At 42.4% G+C, this 19,109-nt stretch overlaps 1 protein-coding gene across 1 annotated transcript; it reads right to left on the reverse strand.

The window, feature by feature from the left end:
• Positions 1-1,347: 1,347 nt before the first annotated feature.
• On the reverse strand, positions 1,348-19,006 carry LOC121529054 (phosphoinositide 3-kinase regulatory subunit 5-like). Its single transcript, XM_041816722.1, has 18 exons — positions 18,869-19,006; positions 14,483-14,588; positions 11,848-11,948; positions 11,696-11,764; positions 11,215-11,353; positions 9,883-9,952; positions 9,589-9,766; positions 9,348-9,513; positions 8,676-8,744; positions 7,772-8,580; positions 4,258-4,383; positions 4,041-4,172; positions 3,869-3,962; positions 3,706-3,782; positions 2,417-2,510; positions 2,243-2,325; positions 2,043-2,161; positions 1,348-1,773 (listed from the first exon to the last, which is right to left on the reverse strand). The coding sequence occupies exons 1-18, from the start codon at positions 18,932-18,934 to the stop codon at positions 1,629-1,631; spliced, it is 2,643 nt and encodes an 880-aa protein (XP_041672656.1). The 5' UTR covers positions 18,935-19,006; the 3' UTR covers positions 1,348-1,628.
• Between the last annotated feature and the right edge of the window lie 103 nt (positions 19,007-19,109).

Genomic DNA, 19,109 nt, shown 5'->3' on the forward strand with positions numbered 1-19,109 from the left:
TTAATAGCCTCTTTATATTTTTATTGTCCTCTGTTACTTGTTTTGCACCAAATCACCAGGTCAAATTCCTTGTATAAAAATGTACTTGACAATCAAACTGGATTCTGATTCTGATTTTTTTCCTCTCTCAGAAGAAACATCTTCAGTTTTTCTTTTTTACATTTTAAATCAAACATCCAGGGAAATTCAGATATTATGGCTTTTTTTTCCACATCAAATTCACTGTGCATCTCCTAAATCGACAAAAAGAATATAATGCAAACAAGCAAACACTTTTTCACTTATTTATAAAAAAACAACAACAACAGATAACCTACAACCCCAATTCCAAAAAAGTTGGGGCACTGTGTAAAATGTAAATAAAAATAGAATGCAATGATTGTCAATTCTCATAAACCCATATCTCATTCATAATCTTATGTAAACAATAAATCAGATGTTGAAATTGAGGCTTTTTCCATTTCCTTAAAAATATTAGCTCATTTTAAGTTTGATGGCAGCAGCAGCACATCTCAAAAAAGTTGGGACAGCACAACAAAAGGCTGGAAAAGTAAGTGGTACTACTTAAGAACAGCTCGAGAAGCATTTTGCAACTAATAAAGTTCCTTAGGTAACATGACTGGGTATAAAAGGAGCATTTTAGGGAGGTAGAGACTCAAAATTGAAGATGATCAGAGGTTCACCAATCTGAGAAATATTCTGTTTAAAAAATGTGGGACAATTTCAGAAAAATGTGCCTTAACGTAGCATATCCCACCATCTACAGACCATAATACCATCAAAAGACTCAGTGAATCTTTAGAAATCTCTGTGAGCAAGGGACAAGGCTGAAGGTTACCCATTAATACTCCTGATCTTTTGGCCTTAAGGGGCCCTGCATTAAAACAGGCATGATTCTGCACTGGAAATCCCTGCATGGGCTCAGGAACACTTCCAGAAATCATTGTCTGCCAACACAGCTGGCTGTACCATCCACAAATTCAAAAGAAGAAGCCATATGTGAACAGGATCCAGAAACATTGCCATTTTCTCAGGGCCAAAGCTCATTTAGATTGGACTGAGGCAAAATGGAAAACTGTTCTGTGGGCAGCTGGAAAGGAAAGGAACTATCAACGCTGGAAAGTAGAGAGAGGTTTTAGAGCAACATATGCTCCCAACCAGAAGACATCTCTTTCAGGGAAGACCATGGCTATTTCAACAAAAAACCACATACCAGATCAGTCACAACATCATGGCTTCACAATAGAAAAGTCTGGGTGCCGAACTGGCCTGTCTGCAGTCCAGAACTTTCACCAATAGTAAACATTTTGTAAGAAAATGTGTTTTGGAGATCTGACACAAGTAGGATTTTATTTCAAATGTGTGACATACAATATAAAATGATTATATTTACTTCATAAAATATATTTTAAAAAGTTTTATTACAGCTTCTTTAAAATAAATAGCTTAAATTTTTAGACACTTTTAACAGAAGAGATCGTACACAGTCGTAATCAAGTAATCAGATTTATCAGCAGACTAATGTTGAGTCTACGATGGCCAGCTGTATCAGGATCATCAGTGAGTCCACATCCATCAGTTATTTATTTATTTAATATTTCTGGCTAAGTTCAGCAGTAGAACGAGTGTCAGGTGAACGAGGAGAAGGAGGTGATGGGGAGGCAGAGCAGGGAGCAGTAGGACGGGTGTAGAGGCTGAACTTGTCCTGGTGACGGTTTGAAGGATCTCCAATCTGATCCTTGTCCTGGTTTACAGCACAGAGACACCTCACACCTGCAGAGAGACAACAAGTAGCATGGATGCATGCCTTATTATTGTTTGGGATTTTTAAGACCTTTAAAAGATGAGAAATTGCATGTTACAGTCCTGGTTCTATGTGGGATTTTACCCACTCTATGATGGACAACTCTTGTGCAAATTCAAGCAGTTCCTATCTTCTTCTTTCCTCTTTTGTACCTTTATTTATGAATGGAGATGCTATAGGATGTTGCAAATGAAAATCTTTAATTAAACCATTTTATAGACCCTAGTCCCAGTTTTACCTGGTGACACTCTGGATGAACTTCTTCTCATCCTGGTCCAAACACACAGCGAAGGTCGTTCCATCGTCTCCACTGATCACCTGAACTTTATCCACCTTCACCTCAGAGACGGAGATGTGCTGCCGAGACGAGAAGGTGGAGAGTTTGAGGGGAATTTTTCATTTTAGTGTTTGAATTCAGAGTTTAAAATCTCCTCTCACCTGGTTGTAGCCCTTCTTAGACTTGGAGCTCTGCCTCTTCAGGACTTCAGTCATCGTCAGCTGTAAACTTTCTGATCTGGAATCTGGACAAACGAAATTTAATTTTACTTTAAAATACAAACAATATAGAAGCACGATTGAAGCACATGTTTAAAGGATGGAAATTTCACTAACCGATCAGCTCGGGTTTCCTGCAGGCTTTGTGAAGATTTATGGACGTGCAAACCATCTCTGTCTGGATCCACTGACTCCGCCCACTTACAGCAACCTTGAATCGGGTGTAAGAAGAGCAGATGATGATGCACAAACTCTATGTGACACTATCGTCAGTTGCATTGTACCAATAATAAAAAGATATTTTTTGGTTCTTTGCAAAAGACATCAGTGGAGAATTCCAGACAGGGGGCGAGAAGTGATATCTGCATAGAGAAACGCTACAAAAACGTCATGTTTATGATGGTGCTTTCCATCCATCCATCCATCTATCCATCCATCCATCCATCCATCCATCTTCTTCTGCTTATCTGTCGGGTCGGGTTAAAGTAAGTCAGCCCAGACATCCTTCTCCCTAGCAATGTTTTCTGGTTCCTCCTGAGGGAGTCTGAGATGCTCCCAGGCCAGATGGAATCTATAATCCCTCCAGCGAGTTCTGGGTCTGCCTCTGGGTCTCCTCCTAGTTGGACATACCAGGAAAACCTCCACAGGAAGACACCCAGGAGGCATCCTGATCAGATCCCCGAACCTCCTCAAATGGCTCCTTTTGATATGAAGGAGCAGTACCTCTACTTCGAGGTCCTTCCTAAACCCTATCTCTAAGGCTGAGCCCTGACAACCTCTGGAGGAATCTCATTTCGACCGCTTGAACCCGGGATCTCATTCTTTTGGTCTTCACTCAGAGTTCATCACCATAGGTGAGGGTTGTGACATAGATTAATCGGTAAATCGAAAGCTTTGCCTTTTGGCCCCCTCTGCGACGCCACCTTATTGTGTTGTTGAGGGCATTAGCCCCAGGTAGAGTCTCCCAAGGCAAACTGGTCCTGGGGGAAGGTCCAGACAAAGAGTGATTCAATAAACCCTCATGACATGGAACCAACAGACTCGAGTTACCTTGACCGGAATAGGGGCACCGGGGCGCCCCCCTGGAGCCAGACCTGGAGAGGCAGAAGGATGGGGATCATCTGGTGGCCATCAGACGATCCCCATCCTTCTGCCTTCTTGGCTTCTCTCCATGGGGCCAGGTTGGGCTCAGTCCAAAGAACCAACATGGAGCCACCACCCTGTGGACTCCCCACTTGTAGGGATGGGCATGAGGGTGTGCATGTCTGTCTAGAGCTGTAACGTATTAACTTTCCTCCATTTCCACTCATTCCTGACCTGAGTTCCTCACTTTCTGCCCCCATCTGACATTTGCACCTTTTACAGATCACATGACTGCAAACCACCTCCAAAGAAAAAACCTCTACCTTGTTGTAGGCGATGTTTAGTGTTAAAGGCACAGCCTCCCTCTCTCCATCTATTCCAAATCTTTTGCTGGCAGCACCTACAGAGAAACAAACACGTTAGACTTTAAACCATGCTCTGTGTGAGCGCTTTTACATCTCTGCTGAGTTTTTCTGTGAGATTCACCCATGGCTTTAACAGCTCGAGTCCCTGCAGAGTGTCCGAGCTCCAGAGAGTGAACGAACACCTCCCTCCTCCTCTCTCCTCCAGCCAGAGTCAGCTGAGAACAAACAGAGAGTCAGTTTATTGTTGCACAGTGATATTCATCAAAAGTATTATCTCTGAGCTGCCATCTCACCTCAGCCTGGTAGAGCTGCAGCAGCACCGGCTGCTCTGCATGTCTGCAGTAATAAATCAGCAGGTCTGCCAGCAGGGGGAGCCTGTCTGTGCTGCCCCCGTTCACTGTCTGCTCTCCTTCTTTACAGGCAGTCTGGGTTAAAGATCAGAAGAGTACTTAAACATGATGGGCAATGTATTAAACTGTAGAAATGTGATGTTGTTGGTATGTTAGATACCTGACAGAGGACATCAGAGGACAGACTGAGCAGGCTGAGGACGTTCCTCTCGTACCACGGGTCGATTCGACCCATCAGCTGAGCGATATCAGTCGTACTGTCCTCCTGAACACTGCCGTTACACTCCTGTCAATGAAATCAGAACAAGAGTATTCTCTGTATTATTTTACTTTAGAGAAGTGTATTAAAAATGATAAACAGCCCATTTGTAAATCCTCAGTTTTAATTTGATTTGTTGCCAGGGTGAGGAAAATCTCTCTGGCTTGTCTAACACTCATCTAACATAACTTTTTTAAATTATTTCAGGCGGGAATTTTTACAACCATACAATATTATTACAACTATACAACAAGTAAAGATTCAATGACCCATGTTAAAGAGGCTGTTTGGTTTGGATATGGCGCGCCATGAGATTCTGGCTCGATTTTAGCACATTAAACAACCTGCAAAGCAGATGGATCCATGTCTATCATCAGGCAGATCTATCCCACAAAGCTCCAATCTGATGACTGCCTGGTCTGAAAACAAACCTGACTTATCAGCATCATTAGAGGAGAGCGAGTCGGTAGCTACAGATGAGGTTAAGTTGTACTCTGAGCATAAAGCGAGGGCTGCCACCAGCATAGCAATTAGCTCGAATGTAGCTTAAGTATAGCAGCAGTTTAATCAGAGCTGGACCACATTTCTTTTTTACAAAAAGAGCAAAGAACAGCGCTAAAAGCTGACAGAAGAATGCTCCCACTCTTCTCAAGACCTGCTTCATGAGTTTGCAATCATTACGTCCAATTTCCACAAATAACAGTAGCGCCACGGTTTGCCAACGAAACATGCAGTAGAGCAAACTGCTCCCTCTTCAGTCAATAGGAGCAGTTTCACTGCTTGCGCCCTGTCCAGCTCCAGTGCAAATCTGAACGCCATTCACTCGGCTTCATTGGAGATTTATTGTACACAGGGATATATACATTTTTGGCACTGGCTGCTGCCAAACCGTGTCAATCCAGATTCAGATTCTCTTTATTTACCCTCAAAGGGAAATTAGTGTTGCAGCAGGAGTACACATAGACAACTTCAGGAGTGAAATAAGACCTGGTTAAAAGCCTGAAAGTCAGACATGATGAAAATAACATAACATCACCATGCAAATACCAACTAATGCAAAAGTGCAGCGTGAAGATGTGCAAATGAGCAATGATAGTGCAAGAAGAACAAGAGCAACCTAAAGTCTAATTGCCATTAAGCAGATAAATTGCACTGGGGATAATTGAGACCTGTAGTCTTTTAGTCTTCCTCATAGAAGCCCTGAAATGACTCGCTCTGAAGCGGATGATTAGGACGATCCAGAATAGCATTAGCCCTCCACGGGACCTGTCTGTTATAAATACACATAACCTCAGCCCGCCTGACTACCAAGACAATTCTTATTGGCCAAGTTCAAGTTTCCAAGTTTCCAGCATCAGGTATCATTCTGCAGAACATCACAGAGCTGATGAGGAAAAGTTAACGTTTTAGATGAAAAGCCACAGATTTTTAAACAAAACCTCTGATTTTTTGTAGCAAACATTGACCTTTTAACTTCCTAATGTGCTCACCCATGGCAGAAGCAATAAACTCATGGAATCATGTCCAAATGAATGATAAATCAAACCCTAAAAGGCGAAAAAATCTGCTGTAGACTAACTAGTCCTTCATGAACCCTACATGCTTCCAGTGTGCTCAGTCTACAGCACAGCCGGTGTTTGTGGGAATTATGGGTTACAGGTGGGGTTTAGTTGGATTGTGAGCTGATATTTACAAAAGCTGCTGTTGTGGCAATTAGCTCGGATGTAGCTCGGATGTATAGTGGCAGGTTTATCAGAACTGGGCCACTTTTACTTATATAACAAGAGGACTGAAAGCTCCTCTTGGCAAGGAGCTCCACTGTTCAGCCCCTGTATGTCGAGCTGAGGAGCTGCACATGCCTACTGCCTCATTTTGTCTTGTTGCTCTGATTGGCCCATAACTGGGGCTTTTCCATTACACAGCGCGGCTCGGCTTGACTCGGCTTGACTCAGCACGGCAGCCCAGCGCAGCAGGGGGTTTGCTTTTCCACCACAGTTGAGCTACCCATTTGAGGAAGCTTCTAGAGCTGATGACGTAGTGTTCTGAGCCCTCCTCTATCTCTCTACATTATCTGATCAGAATGACTTTACATCCGGTTAAAGCAAAAATCAAACTGCAAGCAAGCTGCTCTTTTTTCTTTCTCTCCCTCCCTCTCTCTCCCCCTGTCTTTTTCTCCCCCTTATCCCGCGATAAGTAAACAAACAATAGTTCACGCTTATCAACAAAAGGAGAGGATTTTTTCTGCATACATACCGTCTCCTTATTATTGATTTATGGGTCTCTAAAGAGCAGTAAATGAACACAATCATATTTTTGGATTGGGCAGTGAGAACAGCATGCTTTACTAGCGCCAGTTAATGAATTAAAGACAGACTCTGTCATGGAGGAATTGTTTCAAACATCTCTTGCATTTTATTTTTTGAAAGTCTAGAATTGTCTATAAGAAGGGGACAGGGTCAAACTTTGGTTATTAGTAGGTGCAGAAAAAGGTGTATTCCTGGATTTGTGCCTGCTCTTTCCTGATTTCACTCATGTGTGAGAAGCCGTGCACAATTATCTGACCGTAGTATGCACAAAAATCTCAAGTTTTGGTCTTGTGTCAAATATTTAAGTCACACAGTGAATGCTGACAGAGTTATGGACAGCTGGAGCAGAGGCAGGGATAAAATGTTTCTCCTCCGTCTCCTCGTGGGTTGAAAATTGATCACGGAGGGCTTATCAGTAGCAGAGGGGGTGAATCCTCCCAGCAAATCAGACCCCGAGAAGCGCTTCGACGTCAGCTCTGCACGCTTGAAGGTGGGGCCGGCCTGCTTTGGCCTTACTCATGAGCAGGGCCATTTGAGCACAGCTCAGCGCGGCCAAACTCGTGATGGAAATGCAAATCAGCACGGCTTGGTTTGGCACGGCACTGCCCTTCATATGGGAAGTTTCCTAGATGAATGTGACATATCTCTCATGCAAAAGAAATAAGAAACAGTCTACCTGGTCTGTCAGGTTATCTATTAAACAACAAAAAAGGGGAGGAGAGGAAACTGGCTCTCAAACAGGAGCCTACATAAAAGAGCCAGCTCTTAGAACTGGCATGTTTGCAGATGACACATCACTGTGGTTTGGATGTCTTGGTTTGAGATGTCATGTCACCTAACCTGACAAAGTTTATTTCAAAATAGCATATATCTGCTTCCTTTAAAAAGCATGTTGAGTAATGCATGTGGAGTAAAGAATCAAGCTCCACTCTTCAGGGTTGGATAGGTAAGCTTGGTACCCCAACAGAAGGCAGCTAAAGGTGCTGCTGCAGACTTAAAAAAATGACTAATGCATTATGCATTCAGCAGTTACAGAGTTTCTTTACTTTCTTGCAACTTAAAGTGGTTCTGAATTACGTTCTTGGTGTGACAGAGGAGGATTTTCTCACCACAGCATTTTTGTTTGAACTCGTCTGTCCGTCACTCGTCGTGCTTCCTCCTGTCGTTCTTCTCCTGATAGGAATGAAGTAAAACTGCAGTTTGCATGTCTTTGTGAGTCTGGGACATTTCCTCTCTCTCTGCTGCAGGTCGCTGTATGCCCTCGCCAGCCTCCCAGCTTCCCTGTCCCCTCCAAACACAACCACTTTGACCAGCGTGGGCACGTCGACCACGTCGCCTTCATCACAGCTCAGGATTGGCCTCCTGCGTATGCAGACATGTTTCTGAGGAAAAAGATCATTAGAGGGAGTCTTTGACAACTGCAGATGGGCTTTTCTTGTCGGGTCCATTAGCTGTGGTCCATTTCTTTGAATGTCTTTTGTGAAGTCACCGCGGTAACCCATACTCTGAGCGCGGCGGCAGATGTTTGGGCTGCGGGGCGTCCTGAAGAGCGAGGAGATACGATCCACACCTAAGAGAGATCTGGATTTCTTCTTGGGTTTCTTCCTGAGCTTTGGCTGGTTGTCTCGTCTCTCGTCTTGTGTCGTGTCTTCGCTGAAGTCGCTCTCCACGCCTGACGAGCCGGATGGCGTGGAGAAGACAGACCAGCTGGAGGACAGGAAGTTACCGGAGTCTCTGGGGGACAAGGACACAGAGGAATTACGGTTGTTTAGAAACTCCTGCTCGATTCTGTTCGCCTCTAGTTCGTCTTCTTCGTCCACACTGGTGTCGTTGAAATCCTCCTCGTACTCTGTTTTAATGAAGCAGTCGGGCAGCGAGTCCAGGTCGGACTCGATGGAGAGGACGTGATTCAGGATATCTGCACCAATAAAATAAGAAAACATGTATCATTTTAAGACTGATCTAGAGTGAGTTACCAAACATTTAGGGCATGGTTCATGTTGGACTGATTACCAAAGTTGTCGCTCTCCCAGTAGCAGGTGTGACATTTAGGTAAGGGCAGTGTGAACGTCTCCACAGATCCTAAAAAGAGGAGGCGATAGATTAAAACAGCATTTACGTCTGAGGAAAATCACATAAAACAGCTACAGGAAATAAACTCAACACTCTTGAAGAATGAAGAAGCATCCCTACGGCATGATGCTGCCACCACTGTGCTTTACAGTGGCGATGGTGGGTTTTCTAGTGATTGTCCAGATTCCATGTCTGTCATCAGGCGGATCCATCTTGCAAAGCTGCACTCTGAAATGATTGTACTAGGTCTAAGACTGACCTGGCCAATCAGAGTAATCTGAGGAGAATGAGGCAGTAGCTATGGGCGGGGTTTAATTGTACTGGAAGCTGATAGCAATGGCTGCCACCAGTGTAGCGTGTAGCTCAGATGTAGCTAAGAACTGACAGCTTTACATGGCAGAGAAGATGCTTTCCCAACCGGCCTTGGCATAAGAACATTAAGCTCCATTAAGATTTTCTTTTTAAAAACATGACAAAAAATGAGCTGGACTGCCTGATCCTGGAAAGAAATTATGTGGATTTTCATACCTGGATCAGGTTAACAGGGCCTTGATATGAAACTATCATACCTCCATTTTGTCAACAGTTTTCGCCTGTTTTTTTCAGTCTTACCGGTCTGAGTGCAGCCATCAGCAGGAACAGACAGGCTCTCTACGATCCTCTCCATGCTTAGCTGTAAACTTTTCCTCGCTGTGCTGAGATCAGCTGTAGAAGCTGCTCTCTCCATGCTGTCAGTCACCGCCTCCATCAGCTGCTCCAGCTCCTCTGTCTGTTTTGTCTGTTGGACAAAGCTAAATGTTAGAAATCATGAAGCGTTAAAGGTGGATGATGCAGCCGGACATCGCTCACTCACCTGCAGGACGTTGTAGAGGGCCTGCAGGTCGAGTGTGGGGCCCAGAGCAGCCTGACAGCCCTGGAGGATGAGGAGGACGGAGACGTCTCTGCTGGAGTTTTTGGTCCTGCTCAGGCGCTCAGAGACGGACTGAACCTCCTGAGGAAGGTCATCCTCTGGGCTCACTAACAGCAGCGTTCTTATGAATTAAAGGCACAGAACATCTGCTCTTAAAACTAAAACAATGATGTTTAAGTCTGCAGAAGCATTTTCATTCAAATTAAACAGGTATGAGTGAAGTCTGACTAAACTTACATGGTTTTAGAGCTGTTGATCTCCCCAGAGAGACCCTGCTCTGTTCTAATCAGTCTCTGGAAGGAAATACCTGAAAATTAAAAGAGAAATGGTTTGAAAATAAAACAAGCTCTTATTCTAATGATCGGTGGCATTAATAAATACCAACTTTAAAAGAACTTTAAATGAAAATTATAAGCAATTCCTGCACACCAGAACGAGGACTATAGTTTGTTTGGCTTTCTTTACAGCCCTAAATCCAAAAAAGATGGGACACTGTGTAAAATGTAAATAAAAACAGGATGCAATGGTTGTCAAATCTTACAAACACATATTTTTTTCACAATAGAACAAAAACAACAAATCAGATGTTGAAACTGAGACATCTGAGCTTGATTGATGCAGCAAACTATCACAAAAAAATAGGGACAGGGCCATGTATCCTATTGTGTGGCATCCCTTTTTCATTTAACAATAGCCTGTTAACATCTTGGAAGTGAGGACACGAGTTTCCAGAGTTTTTGGAGAGGAAAATTGTCCCATTCTTGTCTCATGTAGGTTACTAGGAGCCCAACAGTTGTGGGCCGGCTTTGCCGGATTTTTCTTTTTATGAAGTTTTCTACTGGTGAAAGGTCTGGACTGCAGGCAGGCCAGTTCATCAACCTGACTCTTCTCCTGTGAAGCCATGCTGTTGTGATGGATGTGGTATGTGGTTCAGCATCAGAGATGCAGGCTTTAGAACCTATAACAAGCTGGATGGTCCCTCTCCTCTTTAGTCTGCAGGACACAGCATCCATGGTTTCCAAAAGAGTTTAGAATTTTGATTCATGTGACCACAGAACAGTTTTCCATTTTGCCTCATAGTCATATTTGGCTACTTCTTTCCATGATCCAGCTTTAACTTGCATTTGTGGATGGCATGGCCCACTGTGTTGACAGACAGGGACTTCCGGAAGTGTTCCTGAGCCAATGCAGTGATTTCCAGTACAGAATCATGTCTGTTTTTAATGTAGTGGCCCCTTGCTTACAGAGATTTCTCCTGATTCTCTGAATCTTTTGATGTAAATGAAATCTCTGCTGTAAATCTCTGCCCATTTTTATCCTCCTCCAGCTGTTTTTCATAAATACCACTTACTTTTCCAGCCTTCTGTTGCCCTGTGTCTTCTTTCTTGAGATCTGCTGCTGCCATCAAATTCTAAATGAGCTAAATATTTGTCTTGAAATGTAAAATTTGATTAGTTGTTTATGTTCTGTTGTGAAAAATACGAGGTTTTGAGATTTACAAGTCATTGCATTTTGTTTTATTATTATAAAACATTATTCAGAAGAGCATGTGAAGGTTTACAGTGTTACCTGGTGCTCTGAGCTCCTGTTGGATGATGTTTAACAGGCGTTTAGCTGCAGAGCAGCACGGCTCAGGCCAAGCCAGAAAACTGTGGAACAGCAGGTAGGCCTCCTGCAGCACGCCGCAGTCTGCAGACACGTACGGAGCCTGCAAGATATAAAATTAGCAATCAAGGTAAATAAGCAAAATATCTGAGTCAAGGCAAGCCAAGGCAGGGTTATGCATAGAGCATATTTGGAAACAAGATGATTAGAAAATAAAATATTAGAGGAAATCACTGAAGTATTTATCAAAACTGCCAGAAAAAAAGGATAAAAAAGAGGAATAAGAAAAAAATGAGAGGAAGAGAAAGGAGAAGAACAAAAATTAACAGCATGAAATGGTCAAATGTCTTAGTTCAACATCTGATTAACAGCGATAAATTGTGTAATCGACATACAAATGTTAAATTGTGATAGAGTGATTGTTCCTGTTTTGAAATGTACTCACTTTGAGGAGGCTGGAGGAGAAGAGCAGAGAGAGAGGAACCACCACTTCATACTGACACTTCTCTATCACCTGAAACAGGAAAAAACGCCTCTGTCATTCATCACATAACACTGATCATTCTGGAAAGTTCAGCTGGTTTCTCTGCTCTGTACCTGTTTTGTTTTTTGCAGTATTTTCTGCAGCAGGATGAGGAAGTTGCGGGGATCTCTCTTCACAAGTTCCTCCAAACACCAGTTGTTGATACACAGCCCGGCTGGTCAGACAGACACACAAAAGCAACTGAACTTATTTCTGCTTTTTGGTTTCACTCTGATAACATGCAATAAACATGCTTACATAAGAAAGTAAAACACATAGAGTCACTGGAAGAAAGTTAAATCACACAAATTTCCCTTGTTGCCAAATTTAAATGGAAAAAAGTAGTACATCAATATCTTCCTTATGTAGCCAACATTTCACCCATTTCTCCGTCTGTGTCACCACTTTCAATTCCTACTATTGTCCATAAGATGAACAGTATGTTCCTGATTTTGATGGTGAATTAACGGACTATAAATTTACTGAAAACTTAAATCATTTAATATTTCAGAGAGATTTTAACAGCCCCATAGGTGTGTTTGCAGTCACCTCCTTCCCTAAAGAAAGAGCCACTCATGAGATCATCTTCCCTGTAAATGCACTGACAGAGGTGTGAAGTTAAAAATAAAGCTTCATATGCCGTCCTGTCAGAGTTTTACTGCAGCTCTTTCCTGCTTATATACTCCTGCACTAAAGCATGATGGCTGAGAGTTGCTTCCTCAGTCTTTATATATACAGCTGCTATTAGTGAACTATTTAAAAGGACAGTGAGGTTATCCAAGGATTTTTATGCAGTGCTCTGCTGATAAATATAAGAAAAGAGTAGAAATAAAAAGACTACAAATAATAAAGGGGAAGGAAAGAATACTGCCCAAGTATAGCATCATTTTCCATTATTTTAATGATCAGTAATGTCAAAAACTACTGAAACTAGAAAAAGATCTTTATTTACATAGAAGCACAGCTTCCTCCAACAGTCCAAGATTAACTGGCAAACCGTAACTGAACAAAGGTCTGGAAAAAATGAGAAACTGTCTATCACTAAAGTTTAGCACTGCGATTGACAGGTGGATGGATGATTGATGGATGAATGGATGAATGGGTGGATGATGGATGGATGGATAGATGGATAGGTGGATGGATAAATGGATGAATAGGTGGATGATGGATGGATGGATAAATGGGTGAATGGATGAATGGATAATGGATAGATAAATGGATGGATGAGTGGGTGGATGATGGATGGATGGATAAATGGAGGGATGGTGGATGATGGATGGATGGATGGATGGGTGGATGAATGGTTGGATAGATGATGGATTGATGAATGGATGAGAGATGATGGATAATGGATGAATGGATGGATGGATGATGGATGGCTAATGGATAGATGAATGGATGGATGGATGAGTGGGTGGTTGATGGATGGATGGATGGATGGATGGATGGACAATAGATGGATATGGATGGATGAATGGATGGATGATTGATGGATGAGTGGGTGCATGATGGATGATGGATGGATGGATGGACAATAGATGGGTAATGGATGGATGAATGGATGGATGGATGATGGATGGATGGATAGATGGACAACAGATGGGTATATAGGTGGATGAATGGGTGGATGGATGGATGGATGGATGAATGAATGGAATGGTTGATGAATGGGTGGATGGATGGATGGATAATACATAGATGAATGGATGTATGATGGATGGATGAGTGGGTGGATCACTGATTGATGGATAGATGAATGGGTGGATAATAGATGGATAATTTGGTGTATGGATGGATTGATGGATGAATGGATGGATGAATGGGTGGATCATGGATTGATGGATGGATAATTTGGTGGATGGATGGATTGATGGATGGATGAATGGATGAATGGATAGATGGATGGATGGTTGGATGGATGATGGATAAAGGGATGGATGAATGGGTGGATCATGGATTGATGGATGGATGAATCAGTGGGTAATAAATAGATAATTTGGTGGATGGATGGATGGATGGATGGCCAGACCAGACTACATGCACAGCCGTGTGTTCACCCATTGTTCAGAGCTGTTGGGCCTCACCTCTACCTTTATTTCTAACCTGAAGTGGAAATGGGCCACTTTAGTCCCTGATGCCAAACATTTTTACAAAGACCTCGAATATTTTCAGCACTGACTTCAACAGTAATGAAAACATTTGAAATTTGATAATGGCATTATTTGTTATGTGCAGGACTCAGAGAGTAAACAGTGAACTGTCTTTAACATCTATGGAGTCTCCCTAGGGATGTGTTCTCTCTCCTCTCCTGTACATCCCGTATACAAACAACTGCAGGTGCACATATGAAACCTGCTATATTTAGAGTTTGTGGACGATACTGTCATTATTAGCTTGTTGAACACTGAAGAACTCTCTTGGTCCTGTTGTTGATTATTTTACAACCTGGTGCTACAAAGGCAAACTTTGCCTTGACTACTGGATTACAAACAAGCCAAAACTGCTATAATGAAAGGAGTTTTGCACATATTTTTTTGGTAAAAACAAGAAATAATCTAACACTGGGTACCTAGTTCTTCTATTTGTGTTTCTTTGGTATCAAACAGGAAAGGATATCTTTCAACTTAAACCAGTGATCCATGAGTTTATACTGTGGCATCATGTCAGTCCTCATTCCTGTAGTAAAAAGAGGTTTAAAAGATAAATTACCGTTCCAGAGTTGTTTGTCGAGGCCGAGGTCAGACAGGCATCTCTCCAGAATGTGCTGGATCCGATCCTCAGTGCACTCGCTCTGCTCCATCTCCTGCGTTGTCCTCTGCAGATTCATCACAACATCCAGAGAGAAAGACGTCAGATAAAGCAGCAGGAAGTCCCAGAATAACAAGCAGACCTACTCCCCGCTATTGTTCCGGTGGACCAATTTATTATGTCTCTTCAGCCCACCCAGCTTCCTGTTATTGCTCCTGCCAACACGTTTGCATTATTGTCCTTTTTTGAAACCCGATCAGACAGAGTAAAGGGTTTAAGTCTTCAGTAAAGACGTCAGGGAAGAAACTACGGTCTGACTTCCCTCCCAGAGAGTGAGTCATGGACTGTTGGAGAGGACCGGAGATGAGCTGGTGGAGAACTGTTGCCACAACTTCTGCTTTTTCATTCTTAAAATCTGCTGCCAGCACCAGATTTACGTGACTCAGAGGTGGGATGGAGATGAGTCTGATGAAAAGGCCCACCTTCCTACTGGATCCTCATTAGTATTAGCAAGAGAAATGTATGGTTTTACAGAGAAAATAAGAGAAAAATCAAACCAAATATAACAGCCTGGATCTGACTCACAGCACATCTAGCAGTCAGTAACATTTAACAACAAACAACTAAAACCACACAGACCGCACCGTGAAAAGGGACAACAGTGGAACTTTTGATGCTGTTGAGGTAGAGAAATACCCCACAATTACAGTGGAAACTGTGGTAGACTCCAGATTAGACCTCCATCAGGGACTGAATCAGGATTAAAACCTTCCCTGGTGGGATATTTGTCCTCAGGATGTCTGTGTTGTTCTGCCCAGCTGTGGCAGATTTGTGATAAAACTGAATGACATTGTTCACCTGTGTTTATCCAAACAGGAAATAGCCTTTTCTGCTTCCTTGTTTCCTTTCAGTTCTTTATTATGAATGCATAAGGGAATAAAGGGTGGTTTAATAAGTGACTGTAAAATCCAGGGCAAATCCTGGCACCAGAGTTTGATGAAACCAAATTTTTTTTATATCATTGATAATTGCATTTTAACCAAGGACCAAGATTAATCTTCAAAATATCCAATAGGGCCTTCCTCAAGCTGGATCAGACTACATGAATTTATCAAGATTTGGGTTCAGCTGGGTCGTAGCTGTCCATTGTTGAACGTCAGGCCAAGATATGAGCATCAGGAACGACTGACGCTCATATAGGGTGGCATAATCAACGATTTAAAGGTAACATATTACGCAAAATACACTTTTTCAGGCTTTTATAACAAAAATATGTGTCCCCGGCCTGTCCACAGTCCCCCTGAGAATCCCCCCTCTTCTCCACCTTCCAGAAAATGTGTGCTGAAACAAGCCGTTCTAAGATTTTCCCCTCATGATGTCATGTGGGGAGTCGGCCCGCCCCCAGGTTTGGTCGGCCCTCCCCGCTTGGCAGAAAGTTCCACCCGCCCCTTCTGATCCTCCTCTCAGTTGACAGCTGAGAGGAGGATCCAGAGAGCCACATCCATTTCCTGATAGGGGTGGAGTCAGGGGCGGAGTCAGACAGCTCAGTAACATTTAAAGCCACAGACACAGAAACAGTTTGTTCTAAGCAGGGCTGAAACAGAGGAGTTTTTAGACATGCAAAAATCCAATACTGCAGTGTTTTTCTAAAACAATCTTCACAGGCATGTTTTGGGGACCTCTGAGACCAAAATAAACTTGTCTTAAAGGGGCAAAATATGTGACCTTTAACAAGGCCTGTATAGGCTATGATATGCATGCACCTCATACAGGCAATATGTCAGTGTGGGAATAAATATCCCTTTAGACACTTTGGGGTCCAAAACAGCTAACCTTGCAAAGCTGATGGATTGTCTATCATGAGCAGATCTATTTTGCAAAGCCTCAACCAGAAAAGTTTGTTCCTGATCAGAGAATGACCGGACCAATCAGCATCATTTGAGGTAAAGGAGGTGGTAGTTACAGGAGTTGCTATAGTAACTGCACGCCTGTAAACCAGTGGTCGTCAACTAGAGGTCTGAGGGAAAAAAAAAAATCATCTGGATTGGTAAAGTCTTTGATTCATATTACACATATTTTGAGTTCATTCTAAATTAAACTATGGGTTTATTTTGACCTGAAGCCTTATCCTGCCTGAGAATTAACACTAAATAGACTTTTTCTTCTTATTGCACACATATTAGTATCAAACTCAGTGATAGAGATAATTACAACCCTGGAGATGTTCAGCTAAAATATCTCAGTCGCCCCCTTGTGGCTGGCTATGGTAAAGGGACCAATCTCACTTGTAGAGACTAAAAATGGCACACATTTGAAATAAATAAAACATTTTTAAAGTATTTTAATTAGATCAAAATTTAAGTTTATTTGAAAGTCTGGCCCCCAAAGCATCCTTCAAGGAAAAACCTGGCCCTTGTGCAAATGTGCCTGACCCCTGCAGTAAACAACGGCGACTGGTGAGGGGATTAGCATGTTTGCAGCTACAGCAGATCAGAACTGGGTCGCATTTCTTTAAACCACACTCAAAGCTTTTGAGGCAAAAAAGATGTTTTTGCATCATCCTGACTGACTTCAGCAGATTGACCAACTTCCACTGATAGAGAACAGCAATACTTGTCAAGCTTACGTTATGTAGTTTTATCCTCAGGGTGGTACATACCTACAATATCATATGTTTTACTGATCTGATTGGCGTGTCTGTGATTATTTGTAAAGGTTAGCCCTGCCTGTTAACACCTTATACTGTAGGGCAGGGTCATCACCTACATTTATACAAGAGCCAGCTTTCAAAATTGGTTTCTTTTTCCTTTGACAGTGAAATCAGTCCTTAAAACTTCTCTCTATCACCAAAAAGGGGGGAAGTTAAAGTATTTCCCTCTGTATTTTTTGGGCTGTTATGTCATCTAAACAGTTATTTTGTAGACTGTGTTTCATGTGTATGCTGTCATGGCTGGTGAAAAACTTGCAGGAAAGAGGTCTACTGATTCTTGATTCTGAAAGGGAAAAGTTTTATTCACAAAGAGCCTTAAGTGGGGAGCGCAGGTGGCCTAGTGGTCTAAGGCACGCCCCATGTGTGCAGGTGGCCCCAGTTGGAATCTGGTCTGGCCCTTTCCTGCATGTCTCTCCCCGCTCTCTCTCGTCCTTGTGCCCAACTTTATCAATAAAGGCACAAAAAGCCCAAAGAACTTTTAAAAAACAGCCTCAAGTGGGAAGTTGACATGAAAAAACTGCAGCTTTAATCTAGATAGGACTGATAAGTATGTGTTTAGCATGCTAGTCTTTAAGAATGCCACACCTGCGTGCTTCCTGTCTGAGTTTGTTCATTCTGCAGTTGCTATTCAGATTTTAAGATAAAACACGTTAAACAATGACATGCATCTTTTCCTCCACACATTTTCTAAATGTAACCCTCTGAAGGCAGGGCAGGAAGCTGTGGTTTGCCGGAGCTTTCAAAGTAAAATGAAAAAGATTAAACTCGAGTATCGAGAAATGCATCAGCAGTGTTTCAGCTCCAAAACTCCTGACCCACATTTGCATGTGCAGAAAGTTCACATGAGTTTACCTGCAAATTTAAACGGACTCATTTCACTCCTGTCAACCTACTGTATAACATAGATATGCAAAGTTCATTTTAGTGACTTATACACCACAGTATCATTGCTTTTTATTTCAAACTGGGCTAGAAAATGCTGACTAATTATAAGAGAAATGAAGTTTAACTCCTAGACTCCAGAGCACAGATGAATGCAGCCTGTGCATCTTTCTTTCTGCTGCTGGCACTTCCAGCTTCAGTGTAAGTCTGAGGAAGCAGGTGTGATTTATCCCATTGTGTGCTGTGCGCTTATATTGTCCCGACCTGCCATGCAAACTTAACTAATGATGCATTCACCATTATTTACTGGGACATCTCTCTACTCAGAAACAGTATTTATTTTAAAGTTTTGCTCTGTTTGCATGTGTAAAAGTGGAGAAAGAAAGCGGTGCATTAGAGAGCACACAGCAAAGACCTCCGTGGACTAGAAGACAGTCTACGGTCATCACTTCTTTTTGCAACAGTCATGTGTAAGAGCAGGCTTTAGCTGTGTAATTGTGAGTGCACTGATAAGAACTGAACAGAAGGGGAAGAGGAAATCTGCAGAACTTGAATAACACTTTGCAGTTTGAGCTGAAGTTACGTAAAGACAGCTCTCAACAGAATAACGTATAAAAACATCAAATTAAATGCTTAAAATGTTTTTATTTAACTGTTTGGTATGTGTGAGACATTAAAGTGCTGTTGATATGCTATAACTTAAAAAAAGACAAATGAAATAAAAATGACCCCATAATGAAAGCCATAGATCCTACCTTTATCAGCAGAAACCAGGGTCCTAGATCATCCCAGGTCTGAGCTGAAGGAAACTGCGTCCACATCCTCCTCGTCCTGTCGTCGATCTTTTTAAAAACAGCTCCTCAATCTGCAGCATCAGGAGAGCATGCGCTGCAAGAATAAAAAAAAAACAGGAACTGAATGAGTCTCTGTGATGAAGCAGCTTACATAAGACAAACTACCGAAGCTGGAGGAGGAGTTTTACAAAACAGAACTCAT

The sequence above is a fragment of the Cheilinus undulatus genome, linkage group 21 (assembly GCF_018320785.1).
Source record: "Cheilinus undulatus linkage group 21, ASM1832078v1, whole genome shotgun sequence".
In the NCBI taxonomy this organism is placed as follows: domain Eukaryota; kingdom Metazoa; phylum Chordata; class Actinopteri; order Labriformes; family Labridae; genus Cheilinus; species Cheilinus undulatus.